This window comes from Homalodisca vitripennis, unplaced genomic scaffold (genome assembly GCF_021130785.1).
Source record: "Homalodisca vitripennis isolate AUS2020 unplaced genomic scaffold, UT_GWSS_2.1 ScUCBcl_1121;HRSCAF=4346, whole genome shotgun sequence".
NCBI classification, from domain to species: domain Eukaryota; kingdom Metazoa; phylum Arthropoda; class Insecta; order Hemiptera; family Cicadellidae; genus Homalodisca; species Homalodisca vitripennis.
In genome coordinates, this window is record NW_025777230.1 from 18,893 (window position 1) to 44,155 (window position 25,263).

At 41.1% G+C, this 25,263-nt stretch overlaps 1 protein-coding gene across 1 annotated transcript; it reads left to right on the forward strand.

The window, feature by feature from the left end:
- Window positions 1-8,261: 8,261 nt before the first annotated feature.
- On the forward strand, window positions 8,262-9,372 carry LOC124371209. Its single transcript, XM_046829540.1, has one exon. It carries the CDS (start codon window positions 8,681-8,683, stop codon window positions 9,359-9,361), a length of 681 nt encoding a protein of 226 aa, XP_046685496.1. The 5' UTR covers window positions 8,262-8,680; the 3' UTR covers window positions 9,362-9,372.
- Window positions 9,373-25,263: the final 15,891 nt, after the last annotated feature.

Here is a 25,263-nt window from a genome sequence, read left to right on the forward strand (position 1 = left end):
GGAGCTCAGCGTCCAAGTGGAGGGGAGGTCACATGACCGGTCATGTCACAAGCCTACATCCTGGGAGGTATCCAGTATAGCTCCAACCATTCCTACATCCAGTCCACTCTCGCTCTCAGTGCGGTCACCTGCAGAGATGGCTTCTACCCGATCACCGGACGAATGCGAGATCTGGCAAATAAGTTGTGACGACGGGTTCATGTTATACCACATTATGCCAAAATACGGGTGTAACGACTGTGAGCGCTGTTATAGGGCGATGAGATGTATTAGAAACTCTCTGGGGTATTCCGCTTACAGCGTGGACCCTATGCGCGAAATCCCTAAAACTCTTGCCAGTGAGCGCAGGGACATTGTGGATAGCCTGTATAGGTTTTTAAATTTTTGGCAGGCTCAACCGCGTGACGAAGAAGAATGGGAACTGCACAATGAACAATTGGAAGAGGCCCTTCTACACGATGCTATAGAAAGAGAATACTGGGAAGGTGTGGTGAACGAGGTAGACTATCTCCTAGCCTGGGAGGTAGAATTCAAAAAGCACCTCAAACGAAAAGGGTCCTGCTCGGCGTCCGAACAACCAAAAATCGCCAAGTTGTAAACACCCATCCTTCGTCCTGCACACTTCCAGTCGTCTTCATCACCCTTCTTTCCAACCGTCCCTGTGCAAATGGGTATGTATGAATGTGGGAGCTCAGTAAGGGGTTTGGACTTGGGCATGGAGATGAACAAGACTAGGCCCTCGAACGGTTCGGTACGAATGTGGTCCTTCGGGGTGGGCTAAACCCCATAAGTCCCTGAGACCGTGAATGTATGTGTAATGTCTAAGAATAAGGGATGGGGCATTATTGGGTCAAGGAGTATCAACCAGTCACTTCTGGACGGACTTCCAAATCCAATAATGTTTAACCTGGGCGTCAGACACTCGCGTGCCTGACGTGGATGTTTCCAAAACCACACCACTTAGACATTTATAAATACACTTGTATTACCACCTAAGGATCACTTCCCAACATGGACGCTATAGCGAGAGAACTGCACAAACCGGCTAGACGAAATTATCCTAGACGCAAGGTCACGCTGAAAGGACTTAACGATCTCTATCAGGCCGACCTTGTAGAGATGATTCCGCATGCAAGAGCGAACAAAGGGTACAAGTATATATTAACGATGCTCAACTGTGTCACAAAATTCGCATTCGCCATACCCATAAAAAACAAATCCGGTGCAGAGGTCGCAGCCGCACTAGGGTCCATACTAGCTAAACATAAGATGAAAAACTTGCAAACGGACCAAGGTAAAGAGTGGTACAACATTCACGTCAACAAACTCGTACGGAAACACAACATTAACCTGTACTCCACCCAATCACATTTGAAAAGTTCCATTGTAGAACGACTAAACAGAACTCTTAAAGAAAAAATGTATAAAATGTTTACGGCACGCGGTAGCTACGAATGGTTAAGCATCCTACCTATTATAGTTAATGAGTACAACAGTACTGTACACAGGACGACCGGCATGAAACCAAAAGACGTTAGACGAAAACATGTAAAACAGATTCTCGACCGAATAAACAAAAGTAGACCCATCAAGCCTACAAAACCTAAATACCATGTAAACGATCGGGTTAGGATAAGCAGACACAAAGGAGTTTTCAAAAAGGGTTATTTACCCAATTGGTCAAACGAGACGTTTACAATCTTTGCAATAAAACCTACAAAACCTGTAACATATATTTTACAAGATATACGAGGCAACATTTTGCAAGGCGGATTCTATGAGCAGGAACTGATAAGAACCGCAACAGGAAACGTCTATCTCGTCGATAAAGTTCTTAGGCGGAAAGGCCTCAAGGCCTTGGTGCGGTGGCGTGGCTTTGACCATACCCACGATAGCTGGGTAAACTCCAAAGACATTATTCGCCCAAACACAGTAAAATATAAAAGGTGACGCGGTGTCTTGGAAACTCCATTACCAAAATGAAGGTCGTAAAGCAAGGTATAATGTTTAAAGTCTGCAATATGGACGAGTTTATAGGTAGCGGATTAGGTCGCAAAAACAAGAACGGTCCGCTCCTACCCGACACTATAAGGAGCCTGATTGTAGGCCCCTCGAACTGTGGCAAGACAAACGTACTATTCAATCTACTTGTAGATCCGAACGGATTACGGTTCGAGAATGTGTACGTATTTTCAAAATCTCTGTATCAGCCAAAGTACCAACTACTGTCAAAGGTAATGCCGAAAGAAGTTGGATATTTCGCCTTTGATGATAACTCGCAGGTCATTACGACGGACGAGGCCAAAGAGAACTCAGTTATGGTTTTTGACGATATAGCTTGCGAAAAACACGATAACATCCGTAACTACTTCACTATGGGCAGACACAAGAACATAGACACGTTTTATCTCGGGCAAACGTACACGCACATACCTAAACAGCTTATCAGGGACAATGCCAACTTTATAATACTGTTCAAACAAGACGACATAAACCTGCGTTACGCCTATAGCGATCACGTAAATACCGACATGGACCTGGAAAAATTCAAGCAGTTGTGCAGTATGGCTTGGAAGGACAGACACGGGTTTATAGTCATAAGCAAGGACGATGACATTGATAATGGAAGGTACCGCGTAGGTCTCGACAGTTTTGTTCAAGATCTATAATGGTTAGGATCTACACTTATAACGACATTAGAGGGTTCTCGAACCAGAGACTCCACAAAGTCAATTCAAATCTGTGTACATGGTACTACCCAAACAAGAAAAAATTTTGCGGTAATTACTGTAGCAGACGACCACCACACGGCTTTCTATTCAATAGAAGGTGTTGGAGACACAAACGCCAAGGACAGTACAGTGCAACCATTCCTCCTGTAATTCTGCTAATGATCTCGTCCAGCGAACGCTTTTATAACCGCGATATCTGGATAGAATTTTTGAAAAAGAGCCAAGAGAAAGGTGTACCATTTGAACTAGTTGTGTATCACGAAGACATGTTAAAGTGTACTGTGCGGGAATCACAGAACTTCTTGTCCAGATTCAGACCATTTCCAGATCAATTCGGAAAGCTTGTACCGCTGAGAAACGCGCACGGTGGTATACAGTTTGCCCAAGTCTGTATAAAAATGTTAGAGTACGGTTGTAAAATCCCACACGCCTCACGTTGCATCATTCTCACGGAGCGAACTATACCTATTAGGAAACCTGTTACAATCTACAGACACGTACTGGCATCAAAGTGTTACAGTGACATCAGCTACAACGTAGCGTACGGCCCGGTCCCTGACGGACTGCCGAGAGGCGAGAGGAACAAAGTGTTTGCAGGCGTAAACAATCTGTGTCAGAGTCTCTTTACATCCGAATTTCTCAAGGCGGCTCTACCAACGGTGCCCATGTATTGCGACAGATTCGGAATAAGTCTGCGGGACGGGGTGTATAGCATTACAGACCGTAAGCAGTTTGAGGCGTGGAGGCGGTTCACAGGAGCCAATCCGAGTGAGTTCTGGCTACTCAACTCTTACCTAATTCACATACACGGTACAGTGAGAAACCCCATCGCACAGTTAAAAGGGTTTATGGATAAGACTGTAGAGAACGACAAGTATACAGTGGCCGAGATCCCCCAGTGGAGGGACGGCTGGAAGAGAACCTTTGTGTTCAGATCACGGGGACGAGTACAGATACCGAGATCGGTATACTTCAAGAAACTGGGTACGGAAGCGTCACTTTGTGAAATCATTCACTTCCTTCGTAAAACCAAAAAAAGGGCAATGTTCTTCAGACAAGTCGAACTACCTTAAAAATTGAGTGTATATAAGTGTTAAACGGACAGATGGTGTCATCATTGATAAAGATGGAGCGGAACGAGAAACAGCTAAAGGCCGAGATATCAAAGTTAAGAACGGCTATTAAACGAAAGTACAAGGAGTTCAAACAAGGAAACCTGTCCTCCGAAGTCCGTCTGGAAAAACAGTACAAACCCCTCCTCTCGGAACTGCGAAAGCAAACCAAGGACCCCGATATTAAAGGGGAACCAAAAGAAGAGCATGACGAGGACGGTATAAAAGACGAACCAACCAAGTTTTCTCCACCCGTAACGTCTTCTCCGACAGTACCAGCTGTACACAATAAAGTGCTGGAAACCACGGTACCCGACGTAAGCACGGCCCTCTCCACGGCCGAAGGTCAGCTGGAGGCCTCACAGTGGGTCAAAGATTCATTCCAGAACGCGTTGACTGTCAAGTACATGAAGGCACTAATGAAGGACATTCCCAGCAATAGAAAGATTGATTCCATATACGGTCCACGCTACGAAAACAGTACACTAATGGTCGGGAACAAACCGTTAACTTTCGATAATGACGGCAGTATAGTCATAGATGACGTACACTACACGCCTACAAAGGGTCTTTATGAATTGCTCTTCAAACGTGCACCACTCAAGGAAGAGTACGACGAAAACGATTTACACGCTTACAGGGATATAATGAAGCGGACACAGGCGCACAAAAGAGGTTACAATTATAAAAGCAACATAAACCGTAACAACTCCACAAAATATGAGCTCGTAATTTCAAAGTTATTCCCCAAAACACACACTGGTAAGGGATTCAAGGACCTGTCACGTCCTGACCCTGTGTACTATGACGACCCGAATGAATTGTGTGAGAGGCTAAGAGTGTTGGTAAGCTCCGCTGAGGCCGGTAATACGGGGCATAAAAACGAGATTATTAACATCGTAGAAGAGCTGAGGGAGCTAAAACTCATAAGCGGTAGTGGTAACGCCAGATACAGAGCTCTGGTATAAATGTATAGACAAAACCCCGTAATGTACAGTTTCGAAATGAGCGTGGACAAGTTTGGTCGCACCGGTAGTGAGGCCGGTAAGAGAGGTCCGCCTGGACAAGGATTCAGTCTCACAGTCGACGGCAACTACGATATCAAAGGCAAACGGTTATGTAACGTGGCCGATGCGCAGCAGAGTCTAGACGTTGTAAACTTGCAGACCTTGAAAAATAATGTGGATAGCGCAGTCCTCAAGACTGTGTCTGACGTTTCGCTTGTATCCAAGAAAAATGTGATGGACGCTAAAGGTAACAGGATTAGCAACATAGGTGATGCTATACTCTGGACCGATGCTCTGACTCTTCGCCGTCTTGCTAGTGAGGTGCCCTATAAGGACACGGACAGCAAATATTACAGGTTTGACAACTACAGATTGCGCATGATAGGTGATCCCACTGGGGATACAGATGCAGTGACGCTAAAATATCTTAAAACGAACACTCTAAAAAGAAGTAGTGATGGTAACGTCTGGGAATGTGATAACAAAAGACTCGGACAGATGGCTGATCCTCTTCTCGCTGGCGACGGGGTAAACCTGCAGACCTTGGACAAGAAATTAAAAGACACCAAAACAGATATGACCCGGTCTATGCTCAAGACACTAAATGCGAATAAACTCGATGCCAGAAATAATAGACTACCTAACGTAGCTGACCCCACGAACGAAGCGGACGCCGTCAACTTGCGAACGCTAAACAAAAGAACACTAAAGTTCGATACTGAGATAATAGACGCTAAAAAGAGAAGAATAATCAACTTGAGCGATGGTGAGGGACTGGGCGATGCTGTGACTCTGTCACAACTACGTACCCTTACACCTATCAAGAGTATTACAGATTCTACCGTTACATTCGATAATTTCAGACTCTGCATGGTTGGATGGCCAGTCGAGCCTACGGACGCTACGACTAAACGATATGTAGATAGGGCACTATCACTTCTACCTCAGATGAAAGACGGCTACTGGAGTTTTGGACGTATGCGTCTGAGCGAGATAGAAGAGCCTCTATACGAGGGCGAAGCTGTTAATCTGAAATACTTTCAAAAACACGCCATGAACAGAGCGGGGCGAAATTGGAACGCACAAACCGGTAAAGTCACTAATCTGGGAGATCCTACCGAAATGAGTGACGCGGTGTCCATGAATTACCTAGTGAGAGTACTGAGCGAGGTCTATTACGGTATGTACAAACTACTGGCTCCGACGCTGGACGCTATACACTTAACCGATAAAGACGAGTGGATCAGCTTCAACATTGTCAACCCATACTTTAGAGATCCAGTGAGCAGGGTTAGATCGAAACCGTGATGGTTTTATTTATATGTGAGTTGCTGACATTTTTACCGTCAGTTTACTTTAGAACCTGGCGAGATGCGGGTCTTGGTATTTATTCTATGTGTAGCTCCTCTGATTGCTGCTAATAAAACTTTGCTGTACTTGGAGAGATACGGCTATCTCGATACTAATACCTCAGAGCTATCCACAGACATTACACAGGCGATCGTTAGGTTTCAAGAGACGTTCGGCTTGAATGTGACCGGATATGTAAATGAGGAGACGACTAACTTAATGAACCAGCCCAGATGCGACAATTCAGACGAGTTAATAGCGTCTTTCACTGCAAACCCAAACTACGGATGGCGGAAAAACGATATTACCTGGTTTATGTACGGTAGTAATTATCAGTATGACCAACTATGTCGGGATGCGTTCGCCCTATTCTCAAGACATTCCAACCTGACCTTCCGGCGGGACCCTATAAGTCCCACAATCATTTTAAGTATCACTCCCAGGAAACATCTTTCGTATTATCTACGGAAAAATTGCAGTAGAGTGTTTGATGGTAGGGGTGGTTCAGTGGGTCACGCCTTTCTCCCTATATTGGGGATGAACCAGACAGATGTTCATATGGACGGTGAAGAAGATTGGGATTATACAATGGATCTACCTGCGCCCGGAAAAGTTTCCTTCTTTTTGGTTCTATTACACGAAATTGGACACGCTCTAGGCTTGCAACATTCATCACTTTCGTCGTCTATAATGTATCCTTTTTATTTTGTACCACATGGTATTTCAAATCTTTACCAATATGATTTAGACAGAGATGATCAAATGGCAATACAGTATATTTACGGACCACCGGCCCCCTCCACCTCAACATCCACTACAACATCTACAACACCATCCACAACAACAACAACATCAACTACGACGACAACATCGGCTACCAATAGACCAATAGAGGTCACGCCTACGCCTACACCTACAGATTTGGACATTTGTAATTTAAGACACAAACTCAACACGTTCTTAGTAGTGAGAAACAGACTATACGCGTTTTACGGTAAATACGTTTGGATACTAAGCCTGAACGAAGCCCATAGAACGCGTGAAGAGTTTACCAATCCTATGATAATTACAGAGTGGTTGACTTTCTTACCGTCAGACTTTACTAACGTTTCGGCCGTGTACCAGAGACCGAACGGGGACGTAGTCATGATCGTAGACAGAACTCTATACGTTATAGATTACCCGTCACTTAGACTGTCCAATCAAAGACCCATTAGCAGAATCGTACATACCAGAGTTAAGAAAGTCAATGCAGCGTTAAACAGTAATATGGGTAAAACCTACGTCTTCGTCGATGACAAGTTTGTTGTAGAGTTAAACGAATGCACCCTCACAGGCACCATGTTGGGGATGACTTCAAGCGTACTCCCCGGTGTTCCGGGGTCCATAAAGGGAGGTTTCAGATATAAAAACGGTCGTATTTATTTTATAACAGACAGTTACGTGCTGGAGTTTGACGAGTTTACCGGTACTGTCACAAAATCCGAGGCGGACATCTTCGACGTACTGCAGATTACTTGTGTGCGTGAATCGCTACTCAAACAGTTGTATAAAGTGATACGGTATATAAATGGCGAACCACAAACGTAATTCAAACAGAGTGAAACGAGCTGTCAAGCGGGGTAGAGGTATAGTGACCAGCGTACTGAACAACGCACTGCCCGCTGTAGGCACCATAATAAACCGTGCTGTTGACGCGTTACCTGTCGAATTACACCTTCCCGGCGGCTATCAGTACTGTGGGCCAGGTACGAGATTAGGGGTGAGATTGGCAAGGGGTGATAGGGGTATTAACAAACTCGATTCTGCCTGTAAGCTCCACGATATAGCGTACTCGAAATACACGGATTTAGAACACCGGCGAGAGGCCGACAAGGAATTGGCCGAAAGAGCTTGGCAAAGGGTGAAATCGGGAGACGCTAGTGTAGGAGAAAGGGCCGCGGCCTTAGCAGTGACGGCAGCAATGAAAGCTAAAACAGCGTTTGGGGGTGGGAGAAAGAAAAAACCAAAGACAAAGCGAGGGAGGGGTAAACCTAAGGGCAGAGGGCTCTACCTGAAACCGTATCCAAAGAGGGGAGGTGGTGGGGTGAGAAAAAAGAAGAGGTATTGTAAAAAAAAACAACAATCTCGATACCGATAAAACCTCTAACAAACCACGAATTGATCCGTTATGCGAGGTTACTCAATATTCCAAACTTTCGAGGTGTCTACATGAGGGACACACTGCCCAAGACCCCGCGGCAGTACGAGTCGGCCATAGTTAACCTGGACAGTTCCCACGGTGAAGGTACGCACTGGGTCTGTTATAAGAAACTCGGAGACAGAGTGTACTACTTTGACAGCTTTGGAAATCTGAGACCGCCGGTAGAACTCGTATCCTACTTTGGATCAGGGGTGAGCGTACAGTATAACTATGAGCGTAAACAGTCTGAGGACTCAGTAGTCTGCGGTCACTTGTGTTTAAAGTTTCTGGCGCGTAATGTTTTCACTTAACGGAGCTGCTCCGCACGTATCTTGCGAGGTCTTTCCACCAATGGATTTGAGCGATGGAGAGTACGAGATTGGTCTAATTGATCTCTCGACGTACTATACGATACCAAACATTGAAAGAGGTGTGAATGACATGTTCCACTACGGAGTCGACAAAGAAATAGTGATAGACGAGGGGTCGTATGAAATTGAAAACATAGAAGAATATATCAAGTCGCACATTGACGGAAGTGTGACGTTCAGTCTTAAGGCAAACAATAACACGCTAAAGTCCGAAGTATCGTGCAGTGAAGCGATACATTTTGAAAAGCCGAATTCGGTAGCCTCAGTACTTGGTTTCACCGCTAAGGAACTGGAGCCTCATAAGACCCACATGTCCGACCTCCCCGTCAGTATTATGGCGGTAAACACGATACGTGTCGAGTGCAACATTGCACGCGGTTCCTTTCAAAACGGTATGGAAGGACACGTGTTGCACGAGTTCTACCCCGATGTGGCTCCCGGGTATAAAATAGTTGAGAAACCGAGCACTGTCATCTATTTACCGGTGAACGTCCGCAGGGTGAACAATATAGAGGTCTCTCTCAGAGACCAAAACGGCGATTTAATCAACTTTAGAAACGAACCCGTCTCGTTACGCTTGCACATTAGGAAGCGGCAATGGGTCTAGTATTTAGAGAAGTGTCTGCTCAGGCATTGGCCAGTAAACACCGGAAGACGGTAGTGTTAACATCGCGAAACATTCGGTTTCTAGCGTCACTGGGGTTCAAATATGGCGCTACTGGCAATAGAGTCGGCCGCAGAGTATGATGAAGTTGTTACAGGTTGGGAGTTTCACTCTCATAAGCCTTACGCCTCGTCAACTCTGAAGAACAACGACGAAATCAGAATTCCGATAAGTCAACAGGATATAATTACGGCACCGTTCGAAAGCAGTATACACATCACTGGTAAAGTGAGTGCTAAGAAAGCTGACGGGAGTGAGGCCAGTATCTCACTAATAAACAATGCCATCGCATTTTTATTCGACGATGTAAGGTACGAGATAGGCGGTATAGAGGTTGACAGGACGAAAAATGTAGGTATAACGAGTACTATAAAAGGACTACTCTCCATTAGGGATGAAGAGCAAAAGTGTCTCGTAAACGCGTGCTGGCTCGGTCCCAATACGACAAGTGAGGCCGGTGAATTTACGTATTCGGTGCCTCTGAAACTTTTGATGGGTTTTGCCGAGGATTACAAGAGAATTGTTGCGAATGTTAAGCAAGAGCTTGTTCTCTTGAGGTCAGCTACGGATGTCAACGCCGTTATCTCACCGGACGCGTCAAACCTCGACTTTCAGATTACATCGCTCGAGTGGCGTGTACCACATGTTACAGTGTCAGATAGTTACAAATTAAAATTATTGCGCGTGATTGAGAAAGACACTTTGATTCACCTACCGTTTCGGTCCTGGGAACTTCACGAATATCCTTCACTACCGCAAACGACTCGACAGAGCTGGACAATAAAAACGAGTTCGCAAATTGAAAAGCCTCGGTACGTGGTGCTGGCCTTTCAGACCGGTAGAAAGAACGACCTAAGAAAGGACGCCTCTACTTTTGACCGTTGTGCCCTTACGAATGTTAAACTTTATCTGAATTCACAGTACTACCCTTACGACAATGTCCACGGCGATCTCTGTATATTTTACGACATGTACACACGATTCCAAAGTTCGTACTATCAAAAACCAGGGTCTCCGCTGGTTGACTTTAAAACATTCACGTCTCATGTGCCTCTGTACGTGATTGATTGTTCCAAGCAGAACGATTCGATCAAGTCGGGACCTGTAGATGTTAGGTTGGAATTTGAAGCTAAGGAGAATTTCCCGCCAAACACAGCTGCATACTGTCTCCTACTGCATGACTCCCACATGGCGTACACAGTGCTCACCGGTTCGGTACAACGTATAATGTAGGAGCGGTGGTGGTGGTGGGGGAACTCTTATAAATAGCTGAATTTTGTACGTGTGTCTCATTCTGTGTCATGGAGGAGCTAAACAGTTTTCTAAACGAGCCTGACTCGCTCGATGCGATCCGATACCTAAAATTAAAGACCGAACTACTCTGCAAGGTCGAGGGTATGCGAAGACTCTTTGCTCAATTTAGACCTACAGTTAGAGTACCCAGTGACCCTTATAATTACGACCATTTCAAGGAATGCGTGTGGTCACGACCCGAGGCTACGTCAGGTCCTGACACTTGTGGGTGCTACTATATGGATTCATACATTGGAGGTGCGATTACGATTTTGGATCAGTTAGTTGGTATGTACGACCCGTTTCTTTCGAGATTACAGGCTCTACTTGAACCCTTCCGTGATAACGCAACACAGTATTGTTAGGGTGGGGGTAATTGTATAAATTGAGGGTTCCTGATGCTAGACTTCATTAGCTCAATCATGTCTGACCGGGAGGGGCCTAACCAGTGTACCATAACTCTTCAACTGCTTAAAGATAACGTAACTGTTAGCACTAATAAATTAGATGTAGAAGAGGGCGAGTCTGATTACGGAGATGATTACGATGTAAGCAAACTCCCAGAGTTTGATGCATTTAGAATCATATTTGAGAGATATGAACCTGTTAGCGAAGGATACGACGAGACTGTTCTTGAGGATTTTGCTAATGTAATATTCAAGAAAGAGGGTAGCTCTGTTGGTGAACTAAGCATTAATGTGAAAGAGTGGCATCTGTTCCACTCTAAAATATTTTACGTCAAGGATTTTCCCGCCTTTGACGGTTTCGTGTTGGCGTATCTACAACACACTGTTGAGGATGATTTAGAGTTCTGCATGTATTGTAGCGATTACACATACGAGGTCCGTTACAATTAGAAAATTTAAATCTAACCGTATTTCCTAGCCCTCTTATTGGTCAAAATAAGCACGTCGCTGATTGGTCTAAATTGGGTATATAAGGGAGTAGTGTGAGGGGCTACGGTCAGACGGGACCTGGACTTCATTGGGTGCTGGAATTCATTAGCTCTCATCCACTCGGTGACATTCAAAATGGGCGTCGAAGCGTTTGTAACTGTTTACTTTTACAAAAACGGGAAATTATTAAAAAAAGGCCACATTAATTGCTACAAGTTTTCTTCCAATGCCGATATATACGATGTGAAGGACTACGACCAAATTAGGGTTAGGTTTTCCTCAGAATACGATTCAGACTTTGACTCTGACGAAGAGGAGGAGGAGGAGGAAGAGGAGGTAGACGCGGAAACGGAACCCTTACTTCGTTAATTTGCTGCTTTCCATTGGTCGAAATAAGCACGTCGCTGATTGGTCTAAATTGGGTGGTATATAAGGGGTAGTGTGAGGGGTTACGGTCAGACGGGACCATGCAGGCTTCAGTGATGGACGTGGAACCTGCGAAGGTTCCCAGGCGTAAGGAACGCATAAATTCGTTAACGGGTATTTTCCTAAAGTCGGTTTACTTTTTAGGTAGCGATCTATCAAAGTGTGTAATTGTGGGGTTGTTTAAAGACAGAGGCGATTCTCTCGGGGTGCTATTCCATGGTAAGAAGGGGAGCGTTTACTGGTCGCACGATGTATTTAATCAGTTTGCTCCGAATTTCAACTGTATCACTCAGGCTTTGGAGACCTCGCAGAGGTTGAATATCAAGGTGGACAGTGGGGAGGATGTCAGGGTTTCGAACGTCTTTGGTCAAATGCATGCGTATCTCTATGACGGGGAACGTTCTTTAACGCTTAACAAGACCGAGTGGGTTCAGTTCGTTAACAACCTCCCGTCGGTCTACATCGCACTACGGGATCTCTTTTCCATCGAGGTGTCAGCTAAGAGTGTTGTTCGGTGTCTGCTGGCTGGCGAGAAGGAGGAGGAGGACGTGGAGTATAACGACATCCCTAGTCCCGTACTTTGCAGACTGGTCCAGGAAGTTGACCTTTTTAAACGTTGGCCAAATGGAAGCGATAGTGGAGTTTCATGCATTCAAGGATAATGAGAACCGGTTTATTGTGAAGGAGTTTGTTGTGGTCAGTCATCTGTTTCGCTCACACATAGTGTTCAAACCCCCGTACAGCGTAACCGAATTAGATTCAAAAGCGGCTAGAACCGCCCGTTGGTTGGTGCGTCACTTTCATCATATTAATTGGAATGACGGAGGGATCCCTTTTGACGAAGATATCGTCCGCGCTCTCTGTAAACCCTTCGCTACTGTATATACTACAGGGTTAGAAAAAGTTCGATTTTTGTCTCGTTTTCACGATAACGTAGTTTGATAGGAATATTGTAGATAGTAAGGAGGCTATTGTTTCCGATGCTCAATGTATTTTACCTCAACATAATAGTGACTGTACATATGCTTGTGCTTTAAAAAAGGCTCTAGGGCGGGGTGGTGTGAGTGAGTGGCAAGCCCCTAAGGCTGGCGTAAAACCTGTAAGTCCTGGGGTTTTCAACTGCTCTTACGGCAGGCCTAAACTCCGTAAGTCCGGGGGCGGTTGTGTGTGTGTGTGTTTGGATACCTCTATGGCAGGCCTAACCTCCGTAAGTCCAGGGGTACGAGCCTCGCTCTAGTTGCTAAAAAAAGAGATGTAAAAAATATACTAAAAAACAAAATGTTTCTTTGCGAGTGTTTTACGGGTTGCATTGAAAGGCTTCTCCGAGTAAAGCGGCTTGTTACACTAGCAAGGATTACAAAGAAAAAAAATACAAAAATTGTAAAATAAAAAAAAATATGTTGGGAGGTAGCAAATTTGTTATGGAGTGGCTACCACCGTAAAGAGCGATGGTTGGGGCTCTTTACACACACGTGGATAGGCCTACTGGGGAAGGAGCCACGTAAAAAAAAAATCTCCTAACGCGCCGGGACCCTACCCCTTGGGTGGTGTGGAAACTTGGGTCACGTTGCAACAAGGACAAACGCACGTGTGGTGGGGGGTACGCTGCGCTTGCATATAAGCGACTGCTGCGAATGTATCCAGCATTGTGCAATCATGTACAGTTGCAGGCACCTTGTGTTGGCGTTTTCCGTGGGAGTTATGACTGTGTCTACGGCCTTGATAGCGATTCTCTGCAGAGCACGCCTGCCTCCCGGAGTCGGCTACACTCGCTTGATGCTGATACTGGTGGGCCTTCTTATCGTTGCAGCACCCCTCGTTGCTGGTGACGACGACGGACCGCCTCCGCGGAAAGCCCCTCGATTGGTGGTAATGTTATTATTACTATTATAGAATTAATAATTAGATTCCGTTTTTCCGATTGGGTACAATTTGTTTTTGTTTTTTGAAGGGCAACGACGATGACCCCCGAACCGATCCCCACCCCGAGGTCCAGGACTCCCCATTGTCGCCTGACCCTGATGACAGTGTGGAGGTACGTGTGCGCTTGTGTTGGTTTTGTGTTTGTATGCGTGTTTGTTTGCGTTAGGGACTGAATTGTTTTTTTCTTTCCAGGAGTATGACTCGGATGCCACCGTGGAGAACCTGATACCCGGTGTAAGTACAATTGGCTTCCTTGTTTTGTCCGTCTCGTGTTTTTTTGCTATTTTCCTACGGTTTGTTTTTTTTTGCAGTCTCCTGACCCGTGGGCTTTTGGACCGAGGCCAAGGCAGAGGCCTCTCAATGACACAGCGGTTGAGGACCTTCTGCTGGGACCCTGGGAAGTGTTGGAGGCTGCCATCACGGGTATGCCTCTACCACCGTCTCCATCACCGCCCCGGGCCGCAGCCCGCAGGCTCCCTCTCCAGACGATGCCGCTTCCTCGGCCGCGGCGACTTCCGAGGATAAGTATCGCCCCGGCCCAGGCCCCCTCGACGTCCCGGTCCTCTGGTGGGTCCAACGTAGCGACCGTCGCCCCGGCCCCCTCGACGTCCCGGTCCTCTGCTGGGCCCACGACCCAACCCTCTACCTCAACGGGTCGAACCGGCGCTTGTAGAAGGGTAAGTGTCCACCGGTAGTAGTGGTAGTAGTAGTAGTAAGTAGTAGTATTAGTAGTAGTGGTGATACCTTACTTGCTTTTCAGCCTCCTACAGCTGCATCAGGAGTAGATGTGGCACGGCAGAGGTTACGGGAACTGGTGCTGGACCATTTCCTTCAAGTATTTGTTTCGCCGGCGCACGCTCCCGTGGCGTGCACTGTGGGGGCGTTGGTTGCGATGTCCACCCTGAGGGCCGAGCTCAGGGATATGCTCTGGCTCGTCGACCATCTTCTCGACGAGACGCCCCGTGACCAGAGCCTCGTGATAGCGTACGCGCTTTGGAGGGAAGTGCGCTCGTCGTTGGAGGGTCTGCTCATCGGCATCGGCGAGAGCATGGAGTCGGCGGCCTCGAGGGATCCCTACGACATCGACCCTGAGGAACCGGAACCGTCGCCCCCGGCTAGGCACGTTCGCTGCTGTGTCTGTATGGACAGATTGCCGACGGTAGGGTTGAGGCCTTGTGGACACACTCTGTGCCCACAATGTGCCCATAGGCTCTTACGTTGTCCAATCTGTCGGGTGATCATCCACGGGAGGATGCCATTGTTTTTTTCTTAAAATTTTTAAAATAAACACGTTTTTTTTTGCTATGTAAGTATTTGATTTTTCAAAGTTCCCGCCACTTTTTTTTTGGTTCCCGCCATTTGAGGGATTTTTTCCCGCGCGTGAGGGATTTTTCCCGCATTTGAGGGATTTTTCCCGTGGGGGCGGGGCTTAGGCCGCCATCTTGGATCACGTGACCTGCTCTCGACCAATCAGAGCGCGGGGCTATCCTCCGGGTTACTCTACTGTTGTTCACGACTTGGTCTTCAACCTCCAGGCTAAGACTTTTCTATATTTTGAGTCTGTATCATCATCAGGTCGTCGCCTAAGGTACGTAGGGTTAAATCTCCAAGCGTCCTCCTTTACACGCCATTGGTTGTAATAGAACAGCTTTCTCGGCAGGAGGTACGTTAATAGTTTGTGATCTCCCATGATCTCCCAATTGTGCTTAAACTTCTTGCACACGTGGTGTCATAAAGGAACTGCAACAAATATGGTTTTTAGTTTCAAGATGATAGAAATCTATAAATATAAAAATTTTTATATAATAAAAGGTTAGGTTTCAGCACAAACATTAGGATGAATAAAATGTACGTATTATTATGAATACAAAAATACCATTATTGCCTGAATCTTATCCAACCAACATTCAATGTGACCGAGTGTGATCAACATGGTTCTATATCACAGGCTACAAGTTTTCTTCCAGTTTATCATTAATAAATGTTTTGAAAAAATATTTCATAATCATTTCTAAGATGTCTCTAATTATGTTTGTTTCAATAATGATTTCATAATTTTTTGAAGTTTTTTATCTCTAGGTTAAAACTTTTATCCATAGTATTTACGTCAAAAATTAAATTATTATTATAATATGTGTTGTTTCTGCATTCATTAAACTCTTCTAATGGATTAACTTACCATGAAAAAAAAAACATTCAGAACAATAATTAAGGGGAGCAGGTCGATGAAAATTCAAAAAAATTAGAAAAATTTTTTATTGCATTTTTTAATAGTTTAAAGTGTGTATTTTAAAAATATGTAAGTATTAATGCTCAAATAAATTTTATAAATTACCAAAAAAAAATTCACAAACAAACGATGTTCACTAGTTTTTTGCAGCAGTTCGTAAGATGTTGGCTGACACAATCATATACATCATATCATATCATGTGTGTTAGTTTATAAGTATTTTATGGCTTTGCTCTGTTGGTCAACCTGGTACTGACAACTGGGAATACAGATGACAGAAAGAATATTGCTTTATTTGTTTTGATATGCTTAGGAGGTTATGTTATATGTGTTTGTGTCGGATAATTGTGTTTTACTAAAAGTGTTGCACTTTATTCATAGTTAGTGGTAGATTAGGAGTGTGTATTGTTTCTTGAAGTGTTTTACAACTTCTTATAACCATGCCAAGAGCAAAGGTTAGTTATAAAACTAAATCTAAACGTGAGTTTAGAGGAAACAAGTACCGTAAGTTGGACTCTAAATCTAGGCCTACCCAAACAGATTCTGCTAGCCCTAGCCCTAGGCCTACTACTAATTGCAAACATTAGCTCTGCTTCTAAAAAACTGTCCTTTGATAAATATGACAATTATGAAGGAACTGGAATGGGTAGTGTTATTTTGGATCTTAGTTTATTTAGTGAGCAATTAAAAAAATTTGTAAAATGTAAATTCTGCGATAGCGAAGACTGCATAGAACTTTGTACTACGGATAAGAAAAGATTTGGATTGGCTGTGAATATTGAACTGAAATGTTGTGTTTGTTTGGAATCAACTAATTTTTACAACTCTAAAAAAATGAGAATGGAAAATATGAGGTAAACTTGAAATTTATTTACGGCATGAGAACGATCGGAAAAGGTATCAGTGCAGGTAACATTCTGTGTTCATTATTAGACTTACCTTTACCACCTCAAAAAATAGGACCTTGTAGTAACATAATATATCAGGCTGTTGAAAATTGTGCTAGTGAAAGTATGAAGCAGGCAATTGAGGAAGCTGTGTCTGTAAATGAGTGTGAAGAAACGTCAAAAAGAGATTTGACGGTTTGTTTAGATGGGTCTTGGCAAAGGAGGGGACACAAGTCACTGAATGGGGTTGTCAGCGTAACATCATTAGATACTGGCAAGGTGTTGGATGTTTCCATAATGTCCAAATACTGTCAAATCTGCACTGTACATGAAAATAAAAAAAAATAGTACCTGATCATATATGTTCCAAAAACTACGAAGGGTCAAGTGGCGGCATGGAAGTTGCGGGTGCCCTAGATGTTTTCCGAAAGTCCAGAGATCGAAATGTACGGTATGTACGATACTTAGGAGATGGTGACAGCAATGGTTTTAAAAAGGTGGTTGACGATAAGCCATATGGAGATGAAGTAGAAGTAAGAAAACTGGAATGCGTCAATCATGTCAAGAAGAGAATGGGGAGCAGACTAAGGGAATTGAAGAAACGGTTGGGAAAAACAAAACTAAAAGATAATAGAGCAATAGGGGGCAAGAATAGGCTAACAAATAATGACATAGACAAGCTGCAAGAATATTATGGCCTAGCTATAAAAAGAGGTGGATCAGATCTTCAACAAATGGTTAAAAATGTGTGGGCAACTTATTTCCACAAAATATCGAATGATGACACTCCGGAACATGGCCTATGTCCAAAGGGGGCCGGAGTCGTGGTGCGGTTATAATAAAGCCGAAGCCCTACATCAGACTTTCAGCCATAAGTCACACAATTTGCCATATGAAGTGATGGTACAGATCAAACAAATTTATAGAGATTTAGCCAATCCGGATCTTCTAAAAAAATGCTTTGACCAAAAGACTCAAAACCAGAACGAAAGTTTCAACAATGCCGTCTGGTCTAAGGTGCCTAAAAATGTTTTTGTAAGGCTAAACACTCTAAAACTTGGCATATATGATGCAGTTTTAACTTTTAAATAATGGATTAACCAGCAAATTGGATGTGTATAACAAGCTAGGAATCAAACTGAGCGAGAAGTCTGTTGCCGCATTGCGAAATTTTGATGCAATACGATTGAAAAAGGCAGAAAAATCTGCTTTAGACATGACCAAGGAGGCTAGAGTTGCTAGGAGGAAAAGAAAACTTGCATTAGAAGAGGAAAATGAAGACCCAGATGACCCTGAGTACGGAGCTGGGATGTTTTAGCAGCAAAAGGTTAGTTTAGCAGTCATTTTTGCCTTTACCGGACATTTCCCGGAAACTTGGTTTTTTTCATATAAAGGTACATGTATCTCAAAAACTATAAATGCTAGAGAATTGAAATTTGGTATGCATATAGAACAGTGCAATTCCAAATGGTGTTGCATCTTTTATCATTCTATCTAAAAAAACAAATGAGAAAAAAAAATTTTTTGGTATAAAAAAAATAATTTTTGTACACACAATATTTAAAAATTCCTAAAAAAATTTTTTTTTAAAGATTTTTTTACTAAAGTTGCAAGAGATGTTTATAAAGGAGTACTCTTTGCCTACAAAAAATTTGAAGGTTGTAACTTACTTAGTTTTGACAATACATGTACCTAAAGTTTGTAAATTTAACATCCTCAAGATAGGAACGACCCGCTCCCCTTAAAAACTGTTGCGTCACTAATTACGTCATATCATGCATTACTTATTACATCTGTAAGTTAATTAAACACTCGCGACACTCATAAAAGATGCAACAGTAAATAATTGTATCTCTACTTGTATTTTTGTTCGTACGCAATAAAGCAATTATCCCACGTGTGGTTTACAATGTGTGGTCACAATGTTTTAATTACTGTGTAATAAATTGTAATATTAATTTTTTTAATACGGTATTGTTTGTTGTTGAATATAGCTGTTACTCCAGCAAAGAAACCGATCAGCTTATAAACGACATTTCACAAAAAAGTCATGGTTACCATATAGTATAATTGAGTGTGGTGTATGTATATGTGTGTAACCTTTGTACTAAGTTTCAAGCCTCTATGACTCTTCTACTAATAGTTACAAGCACACATGACAAACAGGCAGATAGACAGACACAATTTAAGAAGGCTTTGTTCCGACATTCCAAATATATAATATGATGACAGAGACCATTTACGTGGGCTGGGCATTTAAATGTTGAAAAGTTACTTTATATATATATATATTTAATTGTGGGAGACTATGACGGCAAAGATAAAATCCCAGGATAAAAAATTTATTTACTTGAGTGACATTGTATCAAATTGTATTAAATTGGTAATATGCAATAGCAAACAGAATAGTGCATATTTTTTACACGTTCATTTCATTCATGAAAACAGTTCCAGCTTCCACGCCAAATTTTAATTTTATAATCTTTAAAATTGCCCAACGGCTCATTTTGAACTCGTTATCATAAGGCGTTTTACACCAAGTAGTGCTTTAGTTTTAAACAATTTTATCTAGAACTAATTCGCTCATAATCAGGGTATTATTCCTCATACCCGTTGTGCCGCTCTTAGTAACTAAACTCCTCGGAGAATGAGGGAAGGATGTGGCTAATGCCACAATAGGTTTGAAATTAGCGCGTAAGCAATTAGTATCCGCAGCTGCGCCGATCAAACAGTTCGTAGTTTTTACTACCTGGAATACCTCCAGGATATGTTCTGGTAAATATATTCCTGCCAACAATAGGCAAGCTGAGAGCAGATGTTTTTGTCAGAGTCGTTGTGCGACTATCGTGTAGAGTAGAACCGAGTGCCAGTGAATGTAGATCGCTAGGCCCTAGTTTTATAGTTAGGGAACATTTCGAATCATATTCAGATTATTCTTATAAAAGCTGGTTGGGTTTTGGATAGAGAAAATCTAGTGACGGATCCATGGTGGATAAATAGTCCTCTGGAAAGTTGCCCTCTACCGGACCGCGACTACACGAGGTTGAATGTTTTGTAAGCAAAACCTCTGAAAGGAAGATAATAGGGATAATATTTACCATTATTTGTAAACCACAATTACTATGGTAAGGTAAAGATCGGTGTCATTCACAATTGCATTATTGTTGTACCGGAGATCTTCACTCAAGATCGTACGTCATCAGACTTTTGCACAGTTATTGAAAAAACAAACATTTAGTTAACTGTTATATTAAACTCAGACATGGTAAAAGGCATACAATTTATTCCTACACTCCAAATATTATGCAATTAGCGTGAGATTACAAAATATTAGAAAATATTTAAAAAAATATCCTGTCTAAAATTAAATTGCAAACGCTAAAGACCTAGTATAAATAATTACGAGAGTGCGATATACTCAGAAAGTATATATTATAAGAGTTCATTCAACAGTTTAACCAAGGTTTTTCTACGTCCTTCGTACATTAAATACCGAAATAAACGAAAACATTGTGATAGAGACACAATGCATTCTTTGGAGGAGTAATAAATAAATGTTGTGAGAAACTTTATTATACTGGAAGCCCTCATATCCATTATGGCATAACCGACTCCTCCCTCCTCCTTCTAGAGGTCTGGTTGTCTGCTTGTTTCCGGTATCAAACGATAACGTACGTAAAGCGTCCGGAATTTCGTTGAATACCTTTTATACATTACGGTACGTACTTTCATTTTAGCGAAAAATCATTTCAATAATACTGTATAACAGGATTAGAACGTTTGCCATCGTTATAGGTTATAAAAGATACAACGACGCGTTTTGAGGATTGGAATCTATAATCCTTCGTCAGGTGGGGACGAAGCAAGGTATCCCACTGAAGCTGTGCTAGTGTGATGTTGTGATTTGTGTTTCTCACACTTATTATTTCTGCTCGGGACTTGCATCCTGTTTTAGAGATAAAACCTGGACTGGCCTCCAAGCGGCTTTTTGGGTATGTTTGAACAATTTTCTTTCCCTTCTTCCCATCCTTCTGTTCTTTATTTTTTATGTTATAATACCTTTCTTACCTTTTCTTACAATCTGTATAAGCAGTACAAGCTTCTTTCAAAAAGGAATGTTTTATGCAGTATAGTTAATGAATTTTGTTTTAAAATCTGGTCCAGCACCAAAACAGCCTCCAGAACCAGCACCAAAAGGTGATGTACTCGAGCCTGCTCATAATCCTTATCTTGGTTTACTAATAGAAAACAACCGTCTGCTTAAAAAATTAAAAATATATCTTCATAGGCTATCTGGTCTTCACCATGTAACTGTGGAATACATCAGAGCTGCTGCCATCTGTTGGAACTTTTCTGCAGGCCTAGCAAATATACAGTATAAGATGAATGGCTTTATCAGATCTTGACTAATCTGGTTTAGATAGCATTGTAACTGGGTACGTGTACCTGTTAGTGTCAGGGTGGGATAGGAGAGTACTGTCCATGACCTGCAACATGATCTAAACAGCATTACTGTAAAATTAAGAATACGCAGGCCCTTTGGGAGGTCTCCGACAACCAGAAATATTGGCTTCTCTGTCAAACTTCATTTGTCCACCTTAATGAGGAAGGACGTTACACTTCACATAACAATATTCCACGAGCCTCATTGAAAATTGAGAAATATAATTTCTACCTGGCGGTAGGCACAGCGTCATACCGTTTTCTGGCCTCTTAATAAACTAATAAAATATTGTATTAAATTAGTTAAAATTAAAAGGCCCATCGAAAAATTTTCAATTTTTTTGAATATTAAATCAAACCATGTAAGGTTTTTAGTCTATTTTAAATTCCAAAATTTATATTTAATTCCTTTATTAACTTTTTTAAATGTAGTTTATCTTGAAAGTTCAGATCAATTTCCTAAGAGTATATTTGGCTGGAAGTGGTGTTTTTAGGCTAGTCACAAATATAAGGTCACAAATTAAATTTTTCTTTAAAACTAACGTGATCGCTTATCTTTATTAACTGTAGCTTTGCATCAACTGAGATGAAAATTACGTAGACTTAATTATTTAATTAGTTTAAGAGAAGGCCTTTGAAAAAAAAAAACAAAATGTGCTTGGCTTATTTTATGTAGAACATATTCTAACTGTCTCCAATTCATAATGGTAAGTTTGATTCTCAAATAAGTCCACTTAAGTATAACCTTAGTGTAAATTTTTCTTATAGAGTTAAGTCGAGTATAGTCATCTTAAAAGACAGTTTAGAATACTGGGCTATATAATTCTGATAAACAAGGCAGAATATAAATTATATGATAAAAAAATGCGGATTTTGAATTGTATAAAACAAGGTTCTTTTTTAACTCATATATCCGCTACTAATATACTTATCATAAAGATATCACCTTTATTAAAAAGGCGTTATCGAGCTAGTTACTAGAAAAGCTCAACTCAATTCCATTCAATGAGGTGACAACATGGATTTGTCTCTTGGTTGGATATTTATCGCTCTTATTGCCTTCTTTAGTGTTTTGTAAATACTGTAAAATCGTATGACCCATCTCTCCTTTATCAAAAGCTGTGATCAAACTTCGATCAAAAATCTGGAAAAGTTAATAAATAAGCACTTCAAATCTAAGTTTTGCCATTTTAGAATCAACTATTGAATTCAAATCTTTTCTAAAAAAAAGATGTTTCTCAGTAGTAAGTCTTACATGACTACTTTTAACCACACACATTTTTTTACTAACATAATGCTATTAAAAATTCACTATTAATTATTTCCAAATTATTTCAAATTACCTTGATAATTCTGAGTATAATCGTTGATCTCCTTTGGGTTCCAACATTCATTTTAATTTAAAAAAATGTTGTCCAGAAAAAAGGGAAAATATTTTTTATTAGCAAAATAGAATACAGATATTTAATTATGTAATCATGGTACTCGTGGTGGTTGTTACATCCTTACCTTGCTATTAATAGATAATAAAAATAATAAAGGCCTTAAACCGTGCTCCTAAATAACTGCAATTAAAAATAAATACAATAATTCTTTACCAGATAAATATCAATTTGATTTTTACAAACCAAAAAGAACTATAAATTGGTTAAGCAGCCTTATGGAGTACGTTCATATGCGACATGTGGACCGTGCGCGGACTATTGTAACCGGCTTCTAACCACTGCCCGAGAAACTCCCGGGAGGAGTCTGACGTCAACGGCGTGTACTCGTGAATTGTTTAATAAACTCCCGACACTAACAAGGAAATGGTGTCCGGGGGAGGCTATGTAATAGGGTATATGTAGCACGGCGGGGGATTCCATACCTCATAGCCAAAGGTTCGTAAATTTTTTGTTATCAGTATTTGCGAACGTGATATTTCTTGTCACCTCAGTCCGAGTTCCAAGTTTGGTTCTTACTTACATATTCCTTTAGGAGACAGTTTCCAAGCCTTCGTCTTATTTTGGATTTCATTCTAAAAATTCCATCAGGGTTATATGATTTACCGTTTTTAAAATTATGAATTGCCATAATGATTCTACTCAGTCTTGTGGGTTTTGTTCCTCTTTCTAAAAAATTGGTAGATTATATGAATCTAAATAGAAAATGTGTATTATTTACCTTTTTAAAAAATTGTGTTTTAACTAATAATATAATAACCAATTTTGGAAACCTTATTGATTCAGTCAGGATTTGGATTATGTAATTCATAAATTTAATGAATGGTAAAACCAAAAGTCATTTGACAGGTCATTATAGTCTTCCCGAATCATATGTTAGTTTTTGTTATTTAAACCACATATGTAAAAGAAACGGCCAAGTACAGAAAAATTACTTGAATCGTAAAAAGTTCGGTGGCCTCTGTGGTTGTTGTAATGGTAGCACTATTAACCCGAGAAAAGTGAGGAGAGAAGATCCCGGGTTCGAGTCCCGGTGGAGCAAGTAACTTTTTTTGTGATTTAAATATTTATTGAAATTAAATTATTAGGCTATTTGCCACTTATACGCAAAATTTAATGAATGTAAAATCAAAAGTCATTTGACAGGTATTTGGTCTTCCGATGATATGGCTAGTTTTGTTATTTAAAACACAAATGTTGTAGGGAAAACGGAGGCCAAATACAAAATAATTGAAAAATTCCTAAAAAGTGAGGGTCTCTGTGGTTGTAATGGTAGCACATTAACCCGGCAAAGTGAGAGATCCGGGCTCTTCGTGTCCCGGGCAGTAACAGCAGTGAATGTACTTTGTGATTGAATATTTATTGATAATTAAATTAGTCTATTGCTACTTATACGAAATTTTAATATATATATATATATATATATATATATATTATATATATAGTATCATATATAATGTGACTTTATTTGATCATAGTACTTGTAAAATAAAATTACAGAACGTTTACTTTTTTATCATTCCACTTTCCGATACGTTTTTGCTATTTGAAAATTTAGTTTTACTTTTAAAATACAGCAAGAAAAAAACAATGTATTTCCATAAGCTATATGTAATACCTTTTTGTTTCACACAAAAATGTGGCTATATTCTTATTAAGAAAAATTCTATAATGCTCTTTAATGAATTGTCGTTGATAAATCTTGTATACTCAACAAAAAATCTCCTAAGAAATTCATCAATTAAAGTCTTGATTATCTTGAAAGGCAACGTTATAATATGGGAAAAAATGTCATAAAAAAAAACGATGGAAAACTCTTCTGTTTGTTTATTTTTTTACTTTCTTTTCAATATTTCTTTCGTAATTATAATATTAAATATGTAATCCCTTACTTTTTTAGTTTTTTGCCGATAGTAAAAACACTCCATTAGCACGTTTTTTCCTGCAATAAAGACATTACAAGTTCTTTGAAATTTGTATCATTTAAGGAAAGTCATCAAACTGTTTTCTTTAAAATGTTTTGGTAATTCGTTGAATTCCTCGTTAATAAATTGTCTTTCGTTGTTAAGTTTTTGAAAATGCTAGAAAACTGAAGACGAGCCTTGGTGAGTTCATTGTTGTTTTATTTAGTAGAAAAGGTTTTTTATTAAAAGTTACAGTATGTTTTTAGGTAAAAATGTTTTTAAAATTGGATTAAATTTTGATTTAAGAGTTTCGAAGATCTTTTCCTTTATTCGATAGCAAAGATTTGACAACATTTTACCAAATGCACAGCTTAAGAAAAGTAGAAGCAAACAGCTGTAGA